The sequence below is a fragment of the Lissotriton helveticus genome, chromosome 4_1 (assembly GCF_964261635.1).
Source record: "Lissotriton helveticus chromosome 4_1, aLisHel1.1, whole genome shotgun sequence".
In the NCBI taxonomy this organism is placed as follows: Eukaryota; Metazoa; Chordata; class Amphibia; order Caudata; family Salamandridae; genus Lissotriton; species Lissotriton helveticus.
In genome coordinates this window covers 955,805,347-955,825,721 of record NC_136063.1, presented here as the reverse complement: position 1 = coordinate 955,825,721, position 20,375 = coordinate 955,805,347, and the positions used below count along the sequence as shown (strand labels likewise).

The window sequence follows — 20,375 nt, the reverse complement described above, 5'->3', positions numbered from 1 at the left end:
CGGGCTATCCTTCTCTCCCACAGCGCCACAATAGAGGAGGGTCATGCTGGGCAGAGGATATTGGTTTTAGGCTTTCTGGACCTGGCACCAGCAGACCAGCTTCTGCCTGCAGCAACTGTCTCATCCTGCCGGCCAGGCCAGGCCACCCACCTCAGCAGCCCCCAAGCGCCTGGCATGACAATCCCAGAGTTACCGCTGGGAGTCAATGAGAAGGCAACAATTTCTCACCTACTCCGGCTAAGAGTGTTTGCTGGGGTCCCCGGGGGGTGAACAGTTGGGTCCAGCACTAACAACTATTTAAAAGCACAGTAATGACATAATCATACGCCAAAACTTTGGGAGGCTCCGACATGTCCTCGCCTAGCAATCCGCGCAGTGCATGGCAAACCCGATTAAACTGAAAGCGTGGAAGCAACAAAGTCCCAGCGCCCTGCCTCGGATGAAGATCCTCCCATGTACAGGCCTTCTCTGACACAAAGGGATCTCCCATGGTATTGACTTCCAAATCCGACAGGGCCGCTATCACCGCTCTGTCCCTACAAGGGGCAAGCCACGAACACCACTCTATTTTCGCCTCGGGGGCATATAACAGCGAGCAGGCTTGAGCATCCATAAGATGAAACCATGCATGAGTTACCCCGTTCATGGAGTCCAAAACGCCCGTTCGTCGATCTCTAGATCGGGACAATAAAGCTGGTAGCGGAACAGGACCAGTATCCATCCGTACGCGTGTGCCCCTTGCGCAGCCCTGTAATATAATTCAAAGTCGGGGGCATTAAGCCCCCCGTCTTCATACGATCGTATGAGAATTTTCCAGGCAACCCTGGGCATTTTCCCAGCCCAGACCAAACGGAGTACCAGAGCATGAAGCTGATGAAAAAATACACCCGACAAGACCATGGGGATATTACTAAAAAAGAATAAAAAGCGTGGAAGCACGATCATTTTTAGCAATGAAATTCGCCCTATCAGTGACAAGGGCAGTGCTATCCACTTGTCGATATTCTCCTCCAACTTAGAGATGGCAACGCCATAGTTTTCCCTAAGCACAACGTCAGCATCCGTGTGCAGTTTAACGCCCAGGTATCGGACCGCCTCAGTGGTCCACTGTATGGGGTAGTCCGAATCCACCCTTGCTGTCGCGGGGGTAAGGGGAAACATTATAGTCTTGCTCCAATTTACATGTATCCCGGATAATGAACTGAATAAAACTACCTCCCGTAGCACAGTCGAGAGATTGTCTTCTGGGTGCCGCACATACAGTAAAGTATCATCCGCATATGTGGACACGATTCATTTATACGTAGAGAAACCGAGACCGCGATGACTATGGTATTCTCTCAGCGCACATGCCAGTGGCTCCGCCACCAGGGCGTACAACAGAGGCGACAGCGGACATCCCTGTCGAGTACCGCGTTCCACTGGGAAGGGTTCAGTCGTGATGGAGCCCATGCGCACCCTGGCCACCGGAGAAGCATACAGCGTATCTAAAAGTTGTATGAAGAGGTCTCCCACTCCCATCCTTCTCAATACTAGGCGAAGGAAAGGCCATTCAACAGAATCAAAGGCCTTTTCCATATCGAGGAAGACCGCAACCGCAGGGACATTCTGCCTCGTGTGTTGAAAAGCCGCAAAAACCGTTCGGAGATTGTAAGTCAGATTTCGATTAGGCACAAACCCTGCCTGCTCCGGGGCCACCAACGTAGGCAACAACGGACTCAATCGGTTGGCCACAATCTTAGGAAATATCGTTGTGTCTACATTAAGTAGTGATAGTGGTCTATAGGAAGAGCAATCATTGGAGGCTTCCTAGGCTCAAGAATAGACACAATAATAGCTTCTCTCATCGAGGGTGGCATCACTGCCGCCTCTGCTATCTCTGCAACCAGGGTCAACAATTTGGGAATAAGAATCTCTGAAAATGTCTTATAAAAAGATGCTGGAAATCCATCTCTGCCAGGCGCACTTCCAGCCTTCAAGGAAGAGAGAGCCAATACTACTTCCTCCCTCTCAAACGGCCTAACTAGGAACTCCCGGTGCGTGTTCGTCAGTCCAGGCAGTTGTATATGCGTCAGATAATCCAGAATACGTTCCTCTGAAGCAGACCCCCTTGATGCGTACAGCGCCGCATAGAAATCTCAATTTTGATTTTGTTTTCAATAGTTTCTTTTTAGAAAGATGGCTTCAAGTAAAGAGAAATTTTGCTTTGTGTTAAAGATATATTTGTGATATGTTTAATAATACCAATAAGGATCTTGTTGAGTTTACATTTGCCTGCTGGGTGTGCCTCAATCAAATCAAATGCTAAATTACATGATAATAATGTTAGAGATAAACTATTCGATATAGAGACACTTTAAATAATAGATATAAGGAAAATTCATATGTTAACCTGTTAGATAAATATAGATCAGTTATGAATGTAACAATCTGCTACATCTGCACCAATCTACCTTCTTTAGTTTCAGAAGGCAAATGTATTTATACCTTCCTTTGTTCTGTGATTTAGATTGTAGTATTTACTTGTCCAAATTGATGGGAGAAGACTTTTCGAAGAAAAGATCATGAATTATAATTTTTCTATTGATAACATGTTAGAAGATAGGATTTTCAATATTAATAATGGAAATATTAGACCCATTTTATTTCATAATTCTAACATTATTGGTGATGAAACGCATGTGGTTCCAGCTAGTATGTGGTTCTGGACAAGTGCTTAGAGACCCCTGGGTGATAAGGCGCTCTATAAGTCTAAATAAATAAATAAATACATAAATGTGTGCAAATTGACGGATGTGGACTATAATTTTATAAGCGGATATAATGACAATAGACTGAGAGCTGCTATCAATGTTGAGGAAGCAAGAAAAATTCAAGCGAAAGTACAGGTTGAGGAGCATTTTCAGAAATAAAATGTGCAATAAAAAAAGTTGTATTTATAATGCGTGAGAAACAAAGAAATAGATGCTTTTGTTAAGGTTGGGATAAGTGAGATTAGTTATAATTGTATAATTTGAAGAGATTTCAAGTTAGGCAATGATCCTATATTCAAAGGTATTTCCCACATTTGTGGAAAAACATCTTATTTTAACATTCCTAATAACTTGATGGGTTCTTGATACCAGTAATAATACATGCAACAGCCCTGAGCAGAAGGTCACTGCAGCTTACACCACCAATTGCCTCTGTGATCGCTGCCAAAACAACTACTAAACATCTCTCTCGCCTGCAAGTGTGACACTTCAGATTATTTCAGGTCCCCAAAGCTAAAGGAATGGCTAGACAAGCAGATATTAGTAATTTTTACTGTATATTGTATTCATAACTGTGACAGGGTGGGCGGACAGGACACGAATACAACAACAGACTGGTGGTCCGCCACCCCCCTCTCACCTTGCCCCTTTTCCCAACAGCTACCAGAATGCACTTGGACAGAAGAGCCGGAGTCGGGCTGGCCGGCTGATATCCACACACGCGGCCCCTTTAACTGTCCGGACAACGAGGAAGAGACCACGCCCCTCAGCAGCGTCGGAACGTCAAAAGGAGGAAGTAGGAGAGAGGCGACGAACGGCGTTTCCCAGGAGGAGTCTGGAGCAGGAGTCGGAGTAGGAGAACGACGAGACCTTGAGGATACGGAGGAGGAAGAAGAGACTGGGGTCCAGAAGCCAGGAGGCCAACGTTTCCGCGCTTCGCTCCACCACATTCCCACGGGAGGAGTGTGGCTTCAAGAGGTACGGGGGCGTGTGGCGGGCTGGGTGGGGCGGAAGAACCAGGCCCGTGTGTAAATTTGTAAAGCCCCCCTGTAAAGCTTCCCCATCCTTCCCCTTCACGTACACTCTTTCCTCACAGACTGTACATAGAAGCCTTAAGCAGCACTGTCACTGGTTCCCCTCACCCCCGGTCCTGACAAAAAGCACAGTGGTCCTACCAGTCACCTGATCCGGTTTTTCTTTCTTTCCTGCACCGGAGCTGAGGAGAGCAGGGGGAGAGACGTCCCCATACCGGAGCCCACCAGTACCCGTCGCCATCCCTGGGAGAATAAAGCAAGCTGGAGCAAGCTATCATTCCCTCTGATCCCGCAGCTCATTCCAGGGACCGAGCAGCTACCTTACAAAGAAAGACTTATATCCCAATAAAACCCTCACTTAAACCCTTGCTCAAGGAGCCAGTGTTTCTGTTTACTCCTAAACCCCCTGTCAGTCAGACTATCTTAAGGGAAGACCCTGGTACCCCGGCCCCCTTGGGACAACAACCAACCATTGTTCTGCTCATCTCGTAATTAGATGAGCATCGCCACCATGTGACAGACTGTCCTAAGTGCGGTTTGGACACTCAAATGCCGGTGACGAGCACCGGAAACCAATTAAGTGCTGGTGTTCAGCACCGGAAACCACTGACTCAAATTAAGAACTGCCTCCTACCTAGCATTAGTGTTTCCCCATATATACCATACCAATAGTGTGGATGAAATGAGTGAAGTGAGTTTTAAGAGAATGAAGCGTTGTTTGGGACAAGTTCTAATGGATATATTTGGAATGTTGATTCCCCCGATTGGCGCAACCTTAAATAATGTGAATTATAAGAAAATGTTCTACTTTAGTGGATTGTCTGGCTACTAATACTGCAGTGCATTAAATAAAATTAATGAAGAAATGATAGCTATTAGTGCAATGATTAACCATAATCGTGTTGCGTTGGATATTTTGCTTGCAAGAAAAGGTGGTGTGCGTCATGTAATAAAAGCTCAGCAGTGATGTACTTACATACCTAATAAGAGTATAATAATTATTAAATACATTAAAATTATAACTGATATTTTGAATGAAACTAAATTCTTGGGAGAGACTGGTGTTTGTGAGACAATTGGTTATTGATTTATAGTAAGCTAATAGAAGGCATTAGAACAATATATGAATGATTTGTAAATGGTGGTGACTTACGTCTTTAATTATAGAAGTTGTTTATTTTAAAAGAGTGTTTAGTTGTGATTGTGGAAAGAAGATGATAACAACAAGAGAAATGAAACAGGAGGAGATTGAGATGGTCAACTTCAAGGCAGACGTCTATGACCGAATGAAAGCCTTACAGAAATAAACTCCGAAGACGAAAAAAACTAATGGATGAATTGGGATAGAACAATCTTAAGAATTTGGTGATGAATTAAAACATTTTACTAGGTTGAGGGACTTAGTCATAGAGTTTCTGTGAGTTCCTTTCTCCACATTCTATACTAGAATCGTTATTGCTTGAAAGTTGGGAGAGAGTGCGGAGAAAGAGCTCGGAGTATGAGGTTGCAGTCCTTTCTCAACAACTTGTGTTCAACATTCCTCAGAGTCGTGGATTTTTTTAGGTGTGTACCTACTACAGTTTGGCGATGACCAGTGGATGTCTGTTTGCCTACCTTTGGACTTCAACGTACTTCAAAGTTTATGAAAGTCACTGGAATTTACCTGATTTCCATTGAGAGTAGATTTTTATTTGCCTAATGAAAAATGACTTCTACTCTGCAGCTTTCTAGGTACTGTTCTTGTTTTTATGACAATATGCTTCTCCCTGTTATTTTCACCTTATTTTCACCTTTTTTGTAGTGTGAAAGACAGTGTGACTCTACATAGTTTTTTGCATTCATATTTTATTTACCTCTTACCAGTGTATCTTCTTAGTTGTTCAACAGTGTAGCTTGTGGCATTCATTTTCTCTCAACTGTTACCTGTGTGCTGAGCTTCTCTTGTGCACGATTGTTCCTCATACTTCGTCCTGTCTGTGCACGCTATAGCCAGCATTGAACACTCACATGCATCACTAGCACTGTACAAGTGTACAGGCACTCACGTGTGATACTTTGGCTCATTTTTCGCATTACAGGATCTAACAAACCAAGAGGAGCTCACTGCCTACACTGCTATAAAGAGTGCCTCGCCTTATTAAGACCACCTGTCTTCTGCATAGTTTTGAGTATTCAAAGCTCCAACTGTTTCTGGCCACAGAAGTGACATCCCTCTTTACTTAATGATTATTGTTCATCTCTTTTCACTTGGTACTACAGTACAGTTATACTACACTGCTGCCTACTGGCTACAACAAAAAAATGTTTTACCTGCAGATAATCCTTTCTTTCAAGAGAAATTAGGAAAACTCGGGTACTGGGTTGAGTACCAGTGCTTTTGGGTCCTCTCGGGTATTAGATCGTATACTATATATATGTTTTTATTTTTTACTTTAGTTTAAGTGTCTCCCAGTTTTAGTGTTGGTGGCTAATTTCTAGTATTCTACTATGCAGAATATTTTACCTCCGCCATTTTAATTGTCGACACCAGGAAAGACTGTTGAAATGGTCTAAATGCCATAAAGTATTCAACAATTATTTAAAAATGTGTGGTTCTAATTGTTCTGCTGAACAAAAGCTTTTTTGCTTCTGCATTGCCTGGGATCAAAGGGACAAAAGTTATTTGAGAACCATCTTAATCTCTCTGACAAGGAAAGGGATGATGCTAATTCATGTTGATATGTAAAGATAATAACGTGACGGAACAGTTGTGGTTGAAAAGTGATTCTAAGCTGAGTGAAGTGTTGCTAATTGCTAAACAAATTGAGCTAAATTTAATCCAGATTCTAAGAACAGAAACATGCAGAGTAAGGGTCCTTGTTTTAGATGTCGTAATATAGACCACTGGGCTAATAGTAAAGACTGCCCCACTATCAAATGTACCTGCAAAATGTGTGGGTAAAAGAGGCATTTTGGAAAATGCTGTAAAAGTAATCCAAAAACTTATGATAAGGTGCATAAACAAAACGAGTATGTTAAATAAATGTTCACTATTGGTGAACACAGTGAACCTTATCTCTTACATGTTACTGATACTGTTAATGGAATCAGTGAGGATAAGAGTAATCCATCTGATATAGTATTTGTCAACTGCATTGAAGTAGAAATGATGATGGATTCTGGTGCAAAATTAATATTATTATCTGATGATATTTTTGACAAGACTTAACGGGAAAAGTGCAGGTGGATGCCAACGGAATAGTTATTTTTAATCATGGAAGTTCGCAAACCTAATAATGAGATTAGACTCTGCAGAAACATAATAAACAAACAGTTGAGGATGTTTCCTCTCCAAAACATTTCAGAGATTGTGTGAGCTCTTAGAGGAGCTACATTTTTTTACCACCTTAGATCTCACTTCTGCCTACCATCATGCTAAGCTTACAGAACAATCTAAGACTCTCACTTCATTCATAAAACCATTTGGCTCTTACAGGTTTAATCGTATGCCCTTTGGTGTGTGCTCTGCTGCTTTAGTGTTCCAAAGGCTTATGACTAGAATCTTTAGAAACATGGGTGGCGTCCTGTATTTTCAGTATGACATTCTAATTTAAGGTAATAATGTAGAGTGCCATGTGGAAAGAGTTAAGAAAGAACTTGCCATTTTAAGTGAGAGTGGTGTAACGCTGAAAGCTAAAAAAATGTACTATTGCCCAGGAAGAGATACACGATTTAGGAAACGTTATCTCTGTTACAGGAGTTAAACCAAAGGAAGATTTAGTTGATACTAAACAGAATTTGTCAAGACCAGAAAAAAAGAGGATATGCAACATTTTTAGAAATGGCATAATTTTATTCTTGCTTTATTTCAAACTTTGTCAGTAGAACAAATGCACTGTGTGGTCTACTAAAGAAAGGAGCTGGTTTTTTTTAGCAAAATGAGCAATGTGAGAAAGAATTCAAGGGTATCAAGGTGAGTCTGAAAGGGGCTCAAAATGTAAGCAATTTTATTCCAGGTTTGTCTTCTTCAGTTTCCACTGATGCTAGTGATAAAGGTATTGGAGAGATTCTAAAAGAGATGGAGAAAATGTGACAATCACTTTTGCTTCTGCTTCACTGAGGGGGTCAGAGTCCAAATATTTGACATTTAAAAAGAAAGCTCTTGCTGTTTATTGGGCTATAGAAAAATTCAAGAAATGTTTATGGGGACAGAAATTTGATGTGTATTCGGATGAGAAACATTAATGTGAAAGCTTTATGAAAAAAGGTTTGGATTCGGTTTCTAGTCGCATTTGTAAATGGGTGGTGGCCTTTCATGAATTTCTTTTCAATGTAAAGCATATCCCTGGTGTCTTTAATAGAGCAGCTGATTGTCTGTCAAGGCTGATAGATAAAATAAATGTTACTGACGTACATGAGGATTGATTGGTGGATGGATGAAGAAGTCAAAGTGTGTAAGATCACTGAGGGTTGCATCTTAGAACAAGAATGGAAGGAAGAATTGAATAAAGATGATGCTCTTGCTAAGGTTCGGAAATAGCTTCTGAAGGGGAAAGTGTGGAAACACTCCTGTGATGAAGTGAAAGCATTCAGTAAAGTGTATAATAAATTGTCAGTAAGTGATGGTTTGATTTTGAGATGTTCACGGTTGATTCTTCCAGGGAATTTCAGAAGACAGTTGATAGATTAGCTCATATTGGACATCTGGGAATGAGTATGACCAAAGAGAGGTTGCCTAGTGACTGCGGATGGCTGGCAATGGACATTCAAATTGAGCAGGTTTGAATGCTCTCAAAGTGACAAGATAAAGATAGTAAGAACACCACCTAAGGTGTGTAGAGATCTTCCAAGGGGACCCTGGAAAGAAGTGGCATTGGACATTCTGGGACCAATAACAATGGGTTCTAATTCCTTTTTTTTGCTTGTGATGGTGGATTTGTTCTCTAGTTGGCCAGAGATAGCAGTGGTGATGTAAATTACTACAGCTTCTGCAATGAAGTTATTGCAAATAATTTTCAGTAAAGAAAGTAACCTTGTGTCATCCTGACTGATAATGGTGTTTAATTTACTTCATGAAGAATGGAAAACTTCTTTAAACAAAGACGTATTAGGCATAAAAAATGTTTGCTATGTCATCCTCAGACAAATGGAATAATAGATAAATTTAACAGGACATTAAAAGAAGGAATGCAGATTTCTAGGGTATGTGGTAGAGATTGAGGAGGGGAAATCTAGGTAAGAGTCAAAGCCTATAGATTTTCTCTCCATGCCACCACCGGTCTAACAGCTTCTGAGTTCTTCCGTAGAAGACAGCCCAATACTAGTGTGAATCCTTTCTGGATGAGAAAATAGGGTGGTAAAAATGAAATGGACTGGATGAATTGGGATTTAAAAAAAGCGCTGTTAAATGAAAAAAACAAGCAGGTGCAAAGAAAGATTATTTAAGATGCCGGGCAAACGTGTGACTAATGGGAGAGTGGCTGTTGGTGATTAGGTTGTGGTTATCTGGACAATCTCACAATAATTTAAAGTTGAGCAAACCTCTAGGAGTTATTTAGCTATATCTGGGTGATGTGATGCTGCAGGATGGGTGGATTTGGATTGGAAACACAATGTTGTAGTTAACAAATATTTGTAGAAATACTATTTGTTTTTATCTTTTTTTATTATTTGTGTTCACTTTGTAAAAGATTTGTGTTGTTTTATTTTGTTGCTTGTTTGTTTACTTGCATGTGTGTTTATTTTGTTTCTTGTTTTAGGGGGAAGATGGCGTAGAAAAATATTAGGGTGAAGGACTTAATCATAGAGTTTCTGTGAGTTCCATTTTCCACATTCAAAAATCACTATTGCTTGAGAGCCAGGAGAGAGTTTTGGACTACACAAAACTAATGGATGTATTGATATTGAACAGTGTTTAGTAATTTAGTGATTATCTTACAAAATCACCGGGGGGGGCATTTTTAGAGTAGATATGTTAATCAACATAATGTTTCAATAGTTGTCATTTTAAGTTCACATAACCAGGCCTTGAATACGTGCAAATATATAGTGTAATTCCCTTGTTTTTAGGTAAGGGTTACTATTAAATAAGCATGTGGAAGGCATCTCTAGAAGTGTTTAAGTTAATGTATCATAATTCTAACAAAAATGCATTTATTGTTTTTATTCCCTCGTTTCACATCATGTTTGTAACCCTATAAAAAAAGCCCTTTCGGTGATGGGGGCCAGACCTTTCTTGTTTTCATACTGAGCAGTCCCCATGTCAAACTGTTATCTCATTCTATACTTAGACTAGCCTTGATAAACTCGATTGATTTATTGTGGAAGTCGACTCAATATTGAAACCTCTTTCTTATTATAAATCATTGAATTATCTGATTAAATAAACATCTGTTGCCTTCTGTAATGACTAAAATTAAAATAAACCTTTTTTGTTTGAAGTTGAACCCTTGTCTTATGGAGTTTTGATTTAGAATTTTAGTTCTTTTGTCGCTGTCTGTAGTCACTCACATGACCTGGCTCCTGCAACTAGACGCTAGTAAATAATTAGTGAGTTTTCTGTGAAAGCGCATACAATGTCATCAGTTATGTCATCAATGATGTCATTTAACATTTCATGAGTGATGTAATATAGAATGTCATAAGGAGTGCATGGCGAGGGTGCAAGTTAAGATTAGCTCAGTAAACTATAACTGGTGAATTTCAGCTTTTTTCGTTTTAAAACAATAGTATTTATATCATTACAAGGTCTAACTATAACACCACTTTAACCTATGGTATTTAAAGTCAAATGTCTAGGGTTTTAAACCTAGGGTAAGAACTTATTACCATACCTAACTATAACCTCACTTTACGGTTTGCTTTTTTCAGTCAATTTCTGGATTTTTTCTTATCATATTCAGCCAACTACCTCACTGAACATATATTTTGATAGGGAAACATCGTTACAACGCGTGTCATTACAACACATTTTTTACATCGCATAATCCATTACAATGCATTCCCCAAAGTAACGCCCCAGCGGAGTTAGAATAGTAATTGCGTAGTAATGGATTATGAATTTGAGGGACCAGGAGGAATCAAATACCGAATCTACACCAACATCAGTTGCCTCACTAAATTTGTAGTATATGCAAGAGTGTAAATGCAATAAAAGATACATAGGGAGCACAATCAGAACACTGAGCGAGAGGATAAGCGAACACATAAGTGCAGTCAAACAGGGAGACATGAGATACCCTCTTGCTGCACACATGTCGATCTGCCCAGCTCAAACAACCAACCGGGGTTTTGAGTTTTATGGAATGGAACATGTCCCCAGACACCCAAGAGGGGGGACTAGGGAACTGGCACTAAGACGCAGGGAGGCAAATTGGATTTTGAAACTACGAAGTGTGGAACAGGGTTTAAATATTGACCAGGAACTTCACTATTTCCTGGGCAATGAAATCTGTGATAAAGAGACAAACATAACTCAGGGACGATAAACACGCAGATCCAGGGAGTGACAAACACAGATAAGGACACAGCCAAGAACATTCTAGGGGCTGGAATGTAAATACCAACCAACATACCCCATTACTCTACAAGCAATACGTAGACACAGATGTTTGCCTAACAAACTTATGCACTTAGGCTAACAATGTATAGACCAAACCATACCCCTAGATACATATAAAGGGATATGTTATTAATTGTTCAAACTGTCCAACAAGCAAGGCCATAATGTTGATAAAAGACAATGATTGGGGAATGCATATATCAAATTTCTCTTGCTTATACAACAAGCTGTATTGTAATGATTTTGAAATGTTTCAGGATATGTTGATCATAACATCGGAATGTAATCTATGCCAAACATCTGATAGATATCAACCTTCCTTACACATTGCTCAAACTGTTGTATACTAATTGATTTTTACTTAACAAATACATTAGATGGGATTGTCAGTCGTGTATATTTGTACTGACTCTAATGAATGGAGAGACAAGTTGGGACTATGTTGCACGATACTTTCACTAATTTATTATGAGCTAATAGGACTCCAATAGCAATCACTACTTTATTGTGACTTTGATTTTCACCTGGACCAATGACCAGTTTAGAACACTCAAGGACGCCCTTAATTTCTATAAATATGGCAGCAACTAAATTTAATCTATGAACAACATTAATCCCTTTCTAATAATCAGAACAGCATTATGTCATAGTAATGCCATCCTATTTGAATTATACCATAGACGGGCGCAGAAGGTACTTAAGCATACAAGACTAAACAAGTGGTACATACATTGTACATACATACATTGTTATGAACTATATTTATGCGCTAGTTAAACCCTGCGTAGTATTGATCTTCAATACAGACTACACTTTGGTTTTGATCATTTGAAGCCTGGTCTATCTAATTTGGTTGAGATGTATGGACCCATAATGGTTGGGACTTTCAACAAACCTTATTTCTAAATGTTATAAATAGACATGTTGCTGCTGTTAATAAATATAATTTAATTTAATATAATAATATAATTTATTAATAGGGAACATAGATTAAAACAGGGTTTACTTAGCTGATTTTAATATATTTTTCCAGCATTAAAGAATGTCTAAACAACAAGACTAAAAAAACAGAAACATCAGAATACCCACAAAGGACGCCACCCTTATGGAAACCCAATGCGGGTTGGAATTATCACCTCATTTAAGGTAAGTCCAACACAACAGTCGAACTTTTTGGTTCTAAATACCAAGATATGAATGAGTGACAAATATTCCTTTTGCTTGGTTTCAGGATATACATACTTACAAGAATTAGGTATTTATACATGCTCCTTACAAATCTGTTCGTAATTTTGGTTTAAAAACTTCACTTTTCACGATCTCACGGGATTTTGGACTTTTATAAGGAAAACTTCGGAGGTATATAATTTATGCACCCGGAGTTACACACTTCTTTCACAACTTGGAAATACAACTACGAGCGGTACACCAAGAACACAGCACCGGCTATACCTAACAAGCACGTACTTGGTCTCTCCATTGTTATTAGGTTCATAGACCTACTGTTTAACAGAGGTACTTATGTGTTAAATACCATTTGGTTTGTTATTTTGGTTTTCTTTTCTGATCTTAACCCACCATTAGCATGAGACTCACTAATTTTGGTGACTTTCCAGTCATTATTAAAGTATGGAGAGTCTTGTATTTAAATAGGGACCAATGTGGAAGTCCCAGTATACATTTAGTTTTCTTTGTGTCTTCTTTTATAATTAGACAGCCTTGAGAAAGTCGTGGGACAGTTTCCCAGTTACGACTAAACATTTGTTGGCTGTTGAGAACTTATGGGAATACTTATAATGAATAAAGTGACCAGCAGAGAAGAAAGAATATTTTCCTTCTGTTCATTGTTGCATCATATGTTGAAATACATCACACACTTGTGTTATTTGAATTTAAAACGTGTGCTAGGGATTATTTTTTGATGCAGAGGCTTGCTTGGCCACAAGAAAGTCAGTGAAGAAGTTGGATTTGGCATGAGCAATAAGGTGTAGAAGTTCTAGAACCGGACCCTTGTGTGTAGGAAGTTCCTTTCTTTCCCAAGTTATCTTTTTCACTGGCATTCAGTAGGTCTAAAATATATTCTATTTCAGAAAGCTCAGGTTAGTGCAAGATGTTTGCTTCACTGCCATTTTCTTGCCCCAGACGACAACACTCTGGAAATTTAAGGGATTCTAAGTCGAAACCTAAAACTTCATTAAATCTGGATAAGGTCTGACAATTTGTGTTATTCTCTTGAAGATACATTTAGCCAGTTTCTGAAATATAGGCACTGCCACAGAGGATGGGGAGTCAGTGGGCTCATCCTAGATCCTTATCTATGATTACTTCAGCACAAAAAGGAGGAGCATCACTGCTCCCTGAGGTGGTGACACTGATTCCGAGGAGGGGATCTCGGTGAACGGCTCCTCATGTGAGAACCAGAGTTCAATTTAGAGTAAGTAGTTCAAACTAATTTTCTCTCCTAGTTTATGGGTGCGGTAGAGCTGAGAGATCGTAGGAGGGCAGAGAACACAGGAGGCTGACACATACTTAAGACACCAGTCACCATAGACATGAAGAGTTTGGGTCCTCGCTTGACATCTAAAACCTGCAACTGAGGAAGGTTTAAGGTTTATGGTTCAGAGGAGATGTCACTCTGAATTTGTGAGAAATAATAAATTATCAAGAATCTCAACGTGCACAAAATCCTGCCTGTGTGAGGAGTGGATTCTGTGAAGGGGGAGACGTTACGTGCTTGTTCTTCATTCAAAGTTAGTGTCTTATGGACTTGCAGCTGGAGCAGCAAAAGAGTAATCTGGTGCTGATGATGGAGAACTGCTAACACAAACCTTCTGGGTCCTGCTGGAGGGCAGAGAAGGGGTTCAAGGTAACAAGGCTGCAGTATTCATTAAAATTAAGAGTGTATGATTATGAAAATGAAATTGCTCAGAACACCATTCTCTGGCAAAAGTGATAAACTGCGCGATGAAAAATGTGTGAGCAACTTGCTGCAGTGAATTTGAGACCTGGCGGAAATACCCAACATCCATCTTTGTAAAATTGATAAAATGAGAACCATTAAATTGACTCATACCAACAATACCATCCTGATACTTGTTTGTATTACAGTACAATGAAGTCCCAACACGGTGACAGCAAATACGCTAGAAGTAACCTCTCACATGACTTTAAAGCGATTTACACCTGTCCACTGTAAAATACACGTTTCATACCTAAGGTAAAGAAGCGATTTACACCCCCTCCTTTTTAGAAAAAAAATCATCCAGTGAAACCAAAGAATTAATCGAGTTTCATCCAACCACGGCTGTGAGCTATTGAGCTTACCCTCACTATAATGCCCATGCGCTTGCTTTCAGAAGTGAAGGGGAATATCTGAAGAATGAGGTACGTCAAAATCTGCCCACCAGGCGTCTTCAGCTGCATGGAGGTCAGGTCCCTACAAACCAGAGTCAGCCCGACGCTCTCTGTCCACTGTACCAGAGCCACCTACAGAAAACACAAAACAGAAGACATGTTGAAGTGCTAAAGGTCAACGACGCCCTTGTGCAAACCACGCAGCTGCCAAATAACGGGCTCTTAGGTTAAAGGTCAAGCAGCTTGTTAATAAACCAGGAAAATGTTGCATACTGTGTAGAGCACCCAGCTGTGGCACATACGCTTTTTTCTGTCCAATTAAAATGACATTAAACATCAATACGTAGCAATACTTTCCAGATTACAATTAAGGTTGTTTAATATGATTTCTTATAGATTCTGTAGAGAAGAGGTTTCAATTACTGGAATCGCATATAATGAAATGCAGCCTTCCTCCCTAGTCTGATTTTGTCTGTCTTGGTTTCTTAAGTACACTTCACCGCATGAACACATTGCACTTTGACTGGTTCAATACTCAGTGGATTTAACAGAGAAACCCCATGGATGAGCACAGTGTGACGGGAATGTGATATATGTACAGTTCTAAACTTAGAAAAAGAACAAAACCAGACAGTACAACAGCTGTAATGTAACAGACTTTCGTCTGACAAATGCAATCATCCCTTTAGAGTTAATAATAAAAAAATTACACCTAGTGGGGTATGTTTGTAAACAATATTTAGCACACCAAATTTGTGTCAAATTATATTTCTACATACAATATTCTAACATACTACTGCTGTAATACTTTTCAGTGTGAACATGACCAATGATCATTTTTAGCAAGATTCTGATCGTAGAGGGACAAAAAGGCAAAACCAGCAAATCAGGTTGGATTTAAATCAGAAAACACAAAGTAGTACATTTATTTTATTTAGAACATTTGTAAACATAAACGTTTATTATGAAGGCTCTAAGCTCAGATTGGTAGGACAGACTGGGACAGGTGGAGAGAGACGAGCGGCGTGGATGGGATCATAAGCCAGTATAACCAGATCGGTGATAAAACAGTGGATGCATAAAAACGTTAGAAGCAATGAGTGGTGCCACTGAAAACGTGGGCAGGCCATAATAGCTTTAAACAGCAAGGAGGCCCATGGTTGCCTCGATGGTCTGAAGAAGGAGTTTAAAAAATAACAATAAAGGCCAGAGAGGGTGACATGGCTGGTTCACTCTTTCTTGTACACCAAGATAAACATGACTGATTTTAGGTGAGTGTAAAATAGCATCCATCTGAAGTTGCATCCCAGGTCCTCCATTATGAGGCATTTGGTTGCCTGGTATTCCTTCAGTCTCTTTATACCCGTTCATTATTGGTAGGTTGCATTGCAGTAAGCAAGAATCAGAATGTTTGTAGTCTCTGTTCTCTATGAAACTGGAAATAGATTGCTACCTTCAGAAAAGTCAGGTTCACATATTACAAGCTCTAACTGTCGGATTTTGGTTACAAAACACTTATACATACCATAAGGAATCGGTATTGCAAAGGAATGCCCTAAACACGTCCCTTACAAATAATCGCTCCTTATTGTTTCCTAAACCCATGTAAGGATTCTGACAACTTTTTGGGTTTAGTACATTTCAAAAAGTATTTTAGCGGTCACAACCCCTCAGATTTACTTAAACCGAGGGTTTGCAGCCATTAAAACACTTTGTACATAAGGCCGTTCGTCCCAATCCTGAATGTTCCTTCCATATTATAGGACATTGTTGCCACCACGATGGCTGAGTGTGGTAGCACAGTGATCATCACTACAACAATTTCAGGGTGCACATGGGCCCTTTGGACAGGGGCCGCTCCTCCATTAGGGGGGAGAAGCGTTGCCCCACTGATTTCTTGCAGTGCGAGAAGCGGAAACAGAAAATGGTAAAACTACCAATTTATGTTTCTGCTTCTCGCACTGTGAGAAAGCAGAAGGGTTTAGTTGGGGGCGGGTGGATGGGCGGTTCTGCTGGAGGGCAGGGGAGGAGTGGCTAGCCCAATGCTGCAGGCCCTGACTGTTTGGTCGGCCCACTGGGGCCGAGCAAACCAGTCATGCGCACTCTCCCTTGCCTCCATTTAGGCTGCATGCAGCCTACATGGAGAAAATGGCCTCCTCATAGGCGCCTGGCTGGGCGTCATCCCCACCAATTGCAACGCTGCCATTGCAGCGTTGTGATTGGCTTAGGGAAGGGGAGGGAGGTTGCCTGCTTCCTGTTGCACAGGACCCAGCCAGGAGCTAAAATGGCGCGGGACCCTGGAAGGTACGTTTTCTTAAAAAATATTAAATTCCCCCCCACGTGGCCCCCGACCCACGAGTCATGCTGGCCGTGACTGCCTTTGGAATCAAGAGGCCATTCACACCTCAATTATGGCGGTGTTCTACTAAGCAACTGATGGACAATGGGTTCATTGCTTCGCTTGCATTAAGGGCCCATGGCAGTCTTGCTATGCCACTGCACAATGGATGTTTATTTCCTTAAATTATTCGTTCTACCTCTTTGTACACAATCGTTCTATTGCAACCACCAGGATGCTTCTACGGCTGTCTAACTGTAATAAGCAAAGGTGTGTTCTTAATTTGCACTACGATGACGCAGGGCCCGCCTCTTTGAGATCAGCCAACAAAGCATTCACAAGGCAATATTTGTGTTGACAATTATACCACAAAATTGCTCTTTACAAGGAAAATTAACACGCAAGATTACAGAATGATGTGATTACCTAATCAGCATATTACAATTTTGTGAAACTATTGGTGCTGCTATAAGTGTTCAAAATATGGAAAATATGTGGTTGTGTAAGACGATGAATGATTAAAAGGCTCCAGATCATAAAGTTGGGCGCTCTGTTACGTTGGCCTAGCAATAAAAGGCTCACCATTTACTTCAGCCATGTCAATGCATGGTAAATCTTCTGGGACAGCTAAAAGATTATTGTGGATCACGGAGATCAATCAAAATTGATTGGGCCGTGTTTGTCAGCATAGTTTTTCAACTTGTTGGATTGCTGGGAAACAAAGCAGGCAGCACTCAACAAAATATAATCTGATTCATAAAGGCAGCATGCCTGCGGTTATACAGTAATTGCATCTGCTCTGCTGCTAAACAAATTTCCAGATGTCGATGCACCCCACGAGGGAACCTCCCTCGCTTCCAGCTGCGACAGGAGCAGGCTGCCACGCCTTGCAACAGCACGAGGTACTTCTACCCCTCCCCCTTGTATCCAAGCCCTGTCCTTTCACTGCGCTCGGTGGCTTCACGCGTAGGTTTGCACTTTGGAAGTGCACACACATGCATACATTCACCTACATATACGGGTAAAGTCGAGTGTTAATTGCTGGTAAAATCAAGGAGTTTTTAAATAAACGATGAAGTAGGGCACAGTGTGGAAAGGTGCGGGGTTGAGGAAAAGTAATATGTGTATAAGCCATTAACAGTGAAAAATACATCACGAAAAGAGTGCGCATATGATCAGTCAGACATTAAGAATACATCACAGCTGAGTGAAGCAGCGACGGCCTACCAGAGCTAACGAGGAGACCGAGGACACTTTAATCCCATTTCTAGCATATCTGTAGCCCTTCCCGCCCTCCTCCCACCCGCTCCAAAGGGAGTAACACAATCGACAACGAACTAAGCAAACGCTTTTGGGAGGAATGCTCCGGTTTTCATTTTTGGAACAAGGGCACAACTCAAGACCATGCCCAGGTAGATGATAAAATATTATGGTGACGCCTGCTTAAGCCTCTCAGAGCTTTTGCACAGATGCTTCACGCATGAAGATGGAGTGGCACCGCCACCTCCTCCAACACTGGTCACGCCTCACAACCCTCAACAGTACCAGCCACCGGAAAGGCAAGTGGTTAACAGACGTCGCCTCGGGATCTTCATTAAGGTGCATGGATGAAAATAATCCATAGAATTGTTACACTGCCCATGGCCAGAGCAGAAGCATGGGCAGGTCCTCATTTGTGACTTAGGGTGACCACCAGGCCAGGAAGGCCAATTGTGTGCGGTCAGGTGAATTTTGAGGACACATCTAAAGGGGTCACGCAATAATATAAAAGTAGTTTAATACTAGGCGACCAACACAAGTTCAAGTCAAAATGGGTTTATGCTCTCTGGTTTGTATCACACTCAGCTCTATTGAGAAACATTCACACATAGCCAGGCTTATTTAAAGAGGGAAACAACTAGCACTCATAGTCACTTCAAGCAGAATTGGACAGTCAACATCAGGGATAGTTGTCACAATTCTACCACTGTACAATGAACGATAGTGCTAGAAGCAGTGTGCTGAACCAGTACTTGAGTTCTAAGGTAGTAGCACTACTAGCCTGTTTAATCAAAGCCGGCATACTTAGCAAGTTCTTTAAGTATCTGCAGGAATATTTCAAATTAACCTGGATCTGAAGTTCGGCTTTACCATGTTCAATATTAAATCTTTTTCTTCTGTAAATCCAGGTGAACTTAATTTGGAAAAATATACCCTGGGTAGATGCACGTGCGCCAGGATTAAATGTATTCATGACATCAGCTTTCTTTGTATTTTATTCACCAGGCAACTTAAAAAAAAACCAGTGGCCTTTCAATGCATTAGGCGGGTGATTGCCTGCGACAGCTTGAAAAGTAGGCACAATTAAACTGTATTTCTTGAATATTCGAGATGCAGATGACGTGCAAGATTAACTAGAATTGCTGAGGTTGTATGCCCATCTCTTGCTCCCCGGGTGTCTATTGACTGCCTGTCATTTACATTCAGCAGCTATGTGTACTGTACTTGGTTTAAGGGTCCCTTTCACTTTCAGTCATTGCAGACTCATTTTATTTACTCTGTGTTATTAAGTAATGCTATCTTTCAACTGTTCATTTGGTTTTAATAATATTATTTCATCCAGGCCCATACCCCACACAGACGTTCAGCAGGTGCATAGCCAGCCAAGCTATCTCACTGGTATAGGACCAAATGACCTGCATGTTGTCTAAGGACCTCCACAACAGGCACTCACCTTCCTGACCTATTTGCACGGTAATGGAGTATGTGACCTGTAGGTGACAGTTTTTATGGCATACGATCGACTCACTGATCTATATATTGACAGATTTTGCTCAAGTTCTCTTTTTACAACATACAAAGACATCGATACCAAGAAAGACATGAAGGAAAAGATCTCCCAAACAAGTAAACTCAGCAGAACCCTATTCACACCCCCCTCTCCCACAACTGCACTCATTCGTGTATATTTGGTGTTGTATAGGCACTGCAATAAAACATGCAAAGTAAACACTAAAAAAAACTATTCTTGTGCATATTTTTAAAGATAGGCTGGCTAAACATTGATTTAAAAAAATCACCTGCAAGAGCTAAGAAAACACTGGTAAAAACACCATCTCAAGCCACAAGAAAACTAGAAACAGAAAACCCTAGTTTTATGAGTGCATAAACACCAGAGATAACCTAAACATTTCTTCATTCAACGTCTAAAGCTATGGCTCTTTTCACCATCACCAATGGCTGGTTACCTTCCGCTCTCCAATGCCTGGATTCCCTACACTTAACACCACATTTGCTCAATGGATCAGTAGACATTGCCTTCTCCGTGTAATGGAAACCATAACCGTAGACAAGCTAAGCATCAGACCACAAAGATA

General features: G+C 40.7%; 1 protein-coding gene across 2 annotated transcripts in view; it reads right to left on the bottom strand.

Annotated features, from left to right (window-relative positions):
* Positions 1–20,375, bottom strand: part of ATP9B (ATPase phospholipid transporting 9B) — a 2,445,811-nt gene that overhangs the window by 249,643 nt on the left and 2,175,793 nt on the right. For both annotated transcript variants that reach the window (XM_078687568.1, XM_078687569.1), the window contains exon 16: positions 14,652–14,813. In XM_078687568.1, coding sequence (XP_078543694.1) covers positions 14,652–14,813 — 162 coding nt within the window. The remainder of the gene's footprint in view (positions 1–14,651; positions 14,814–20,375) is intronic.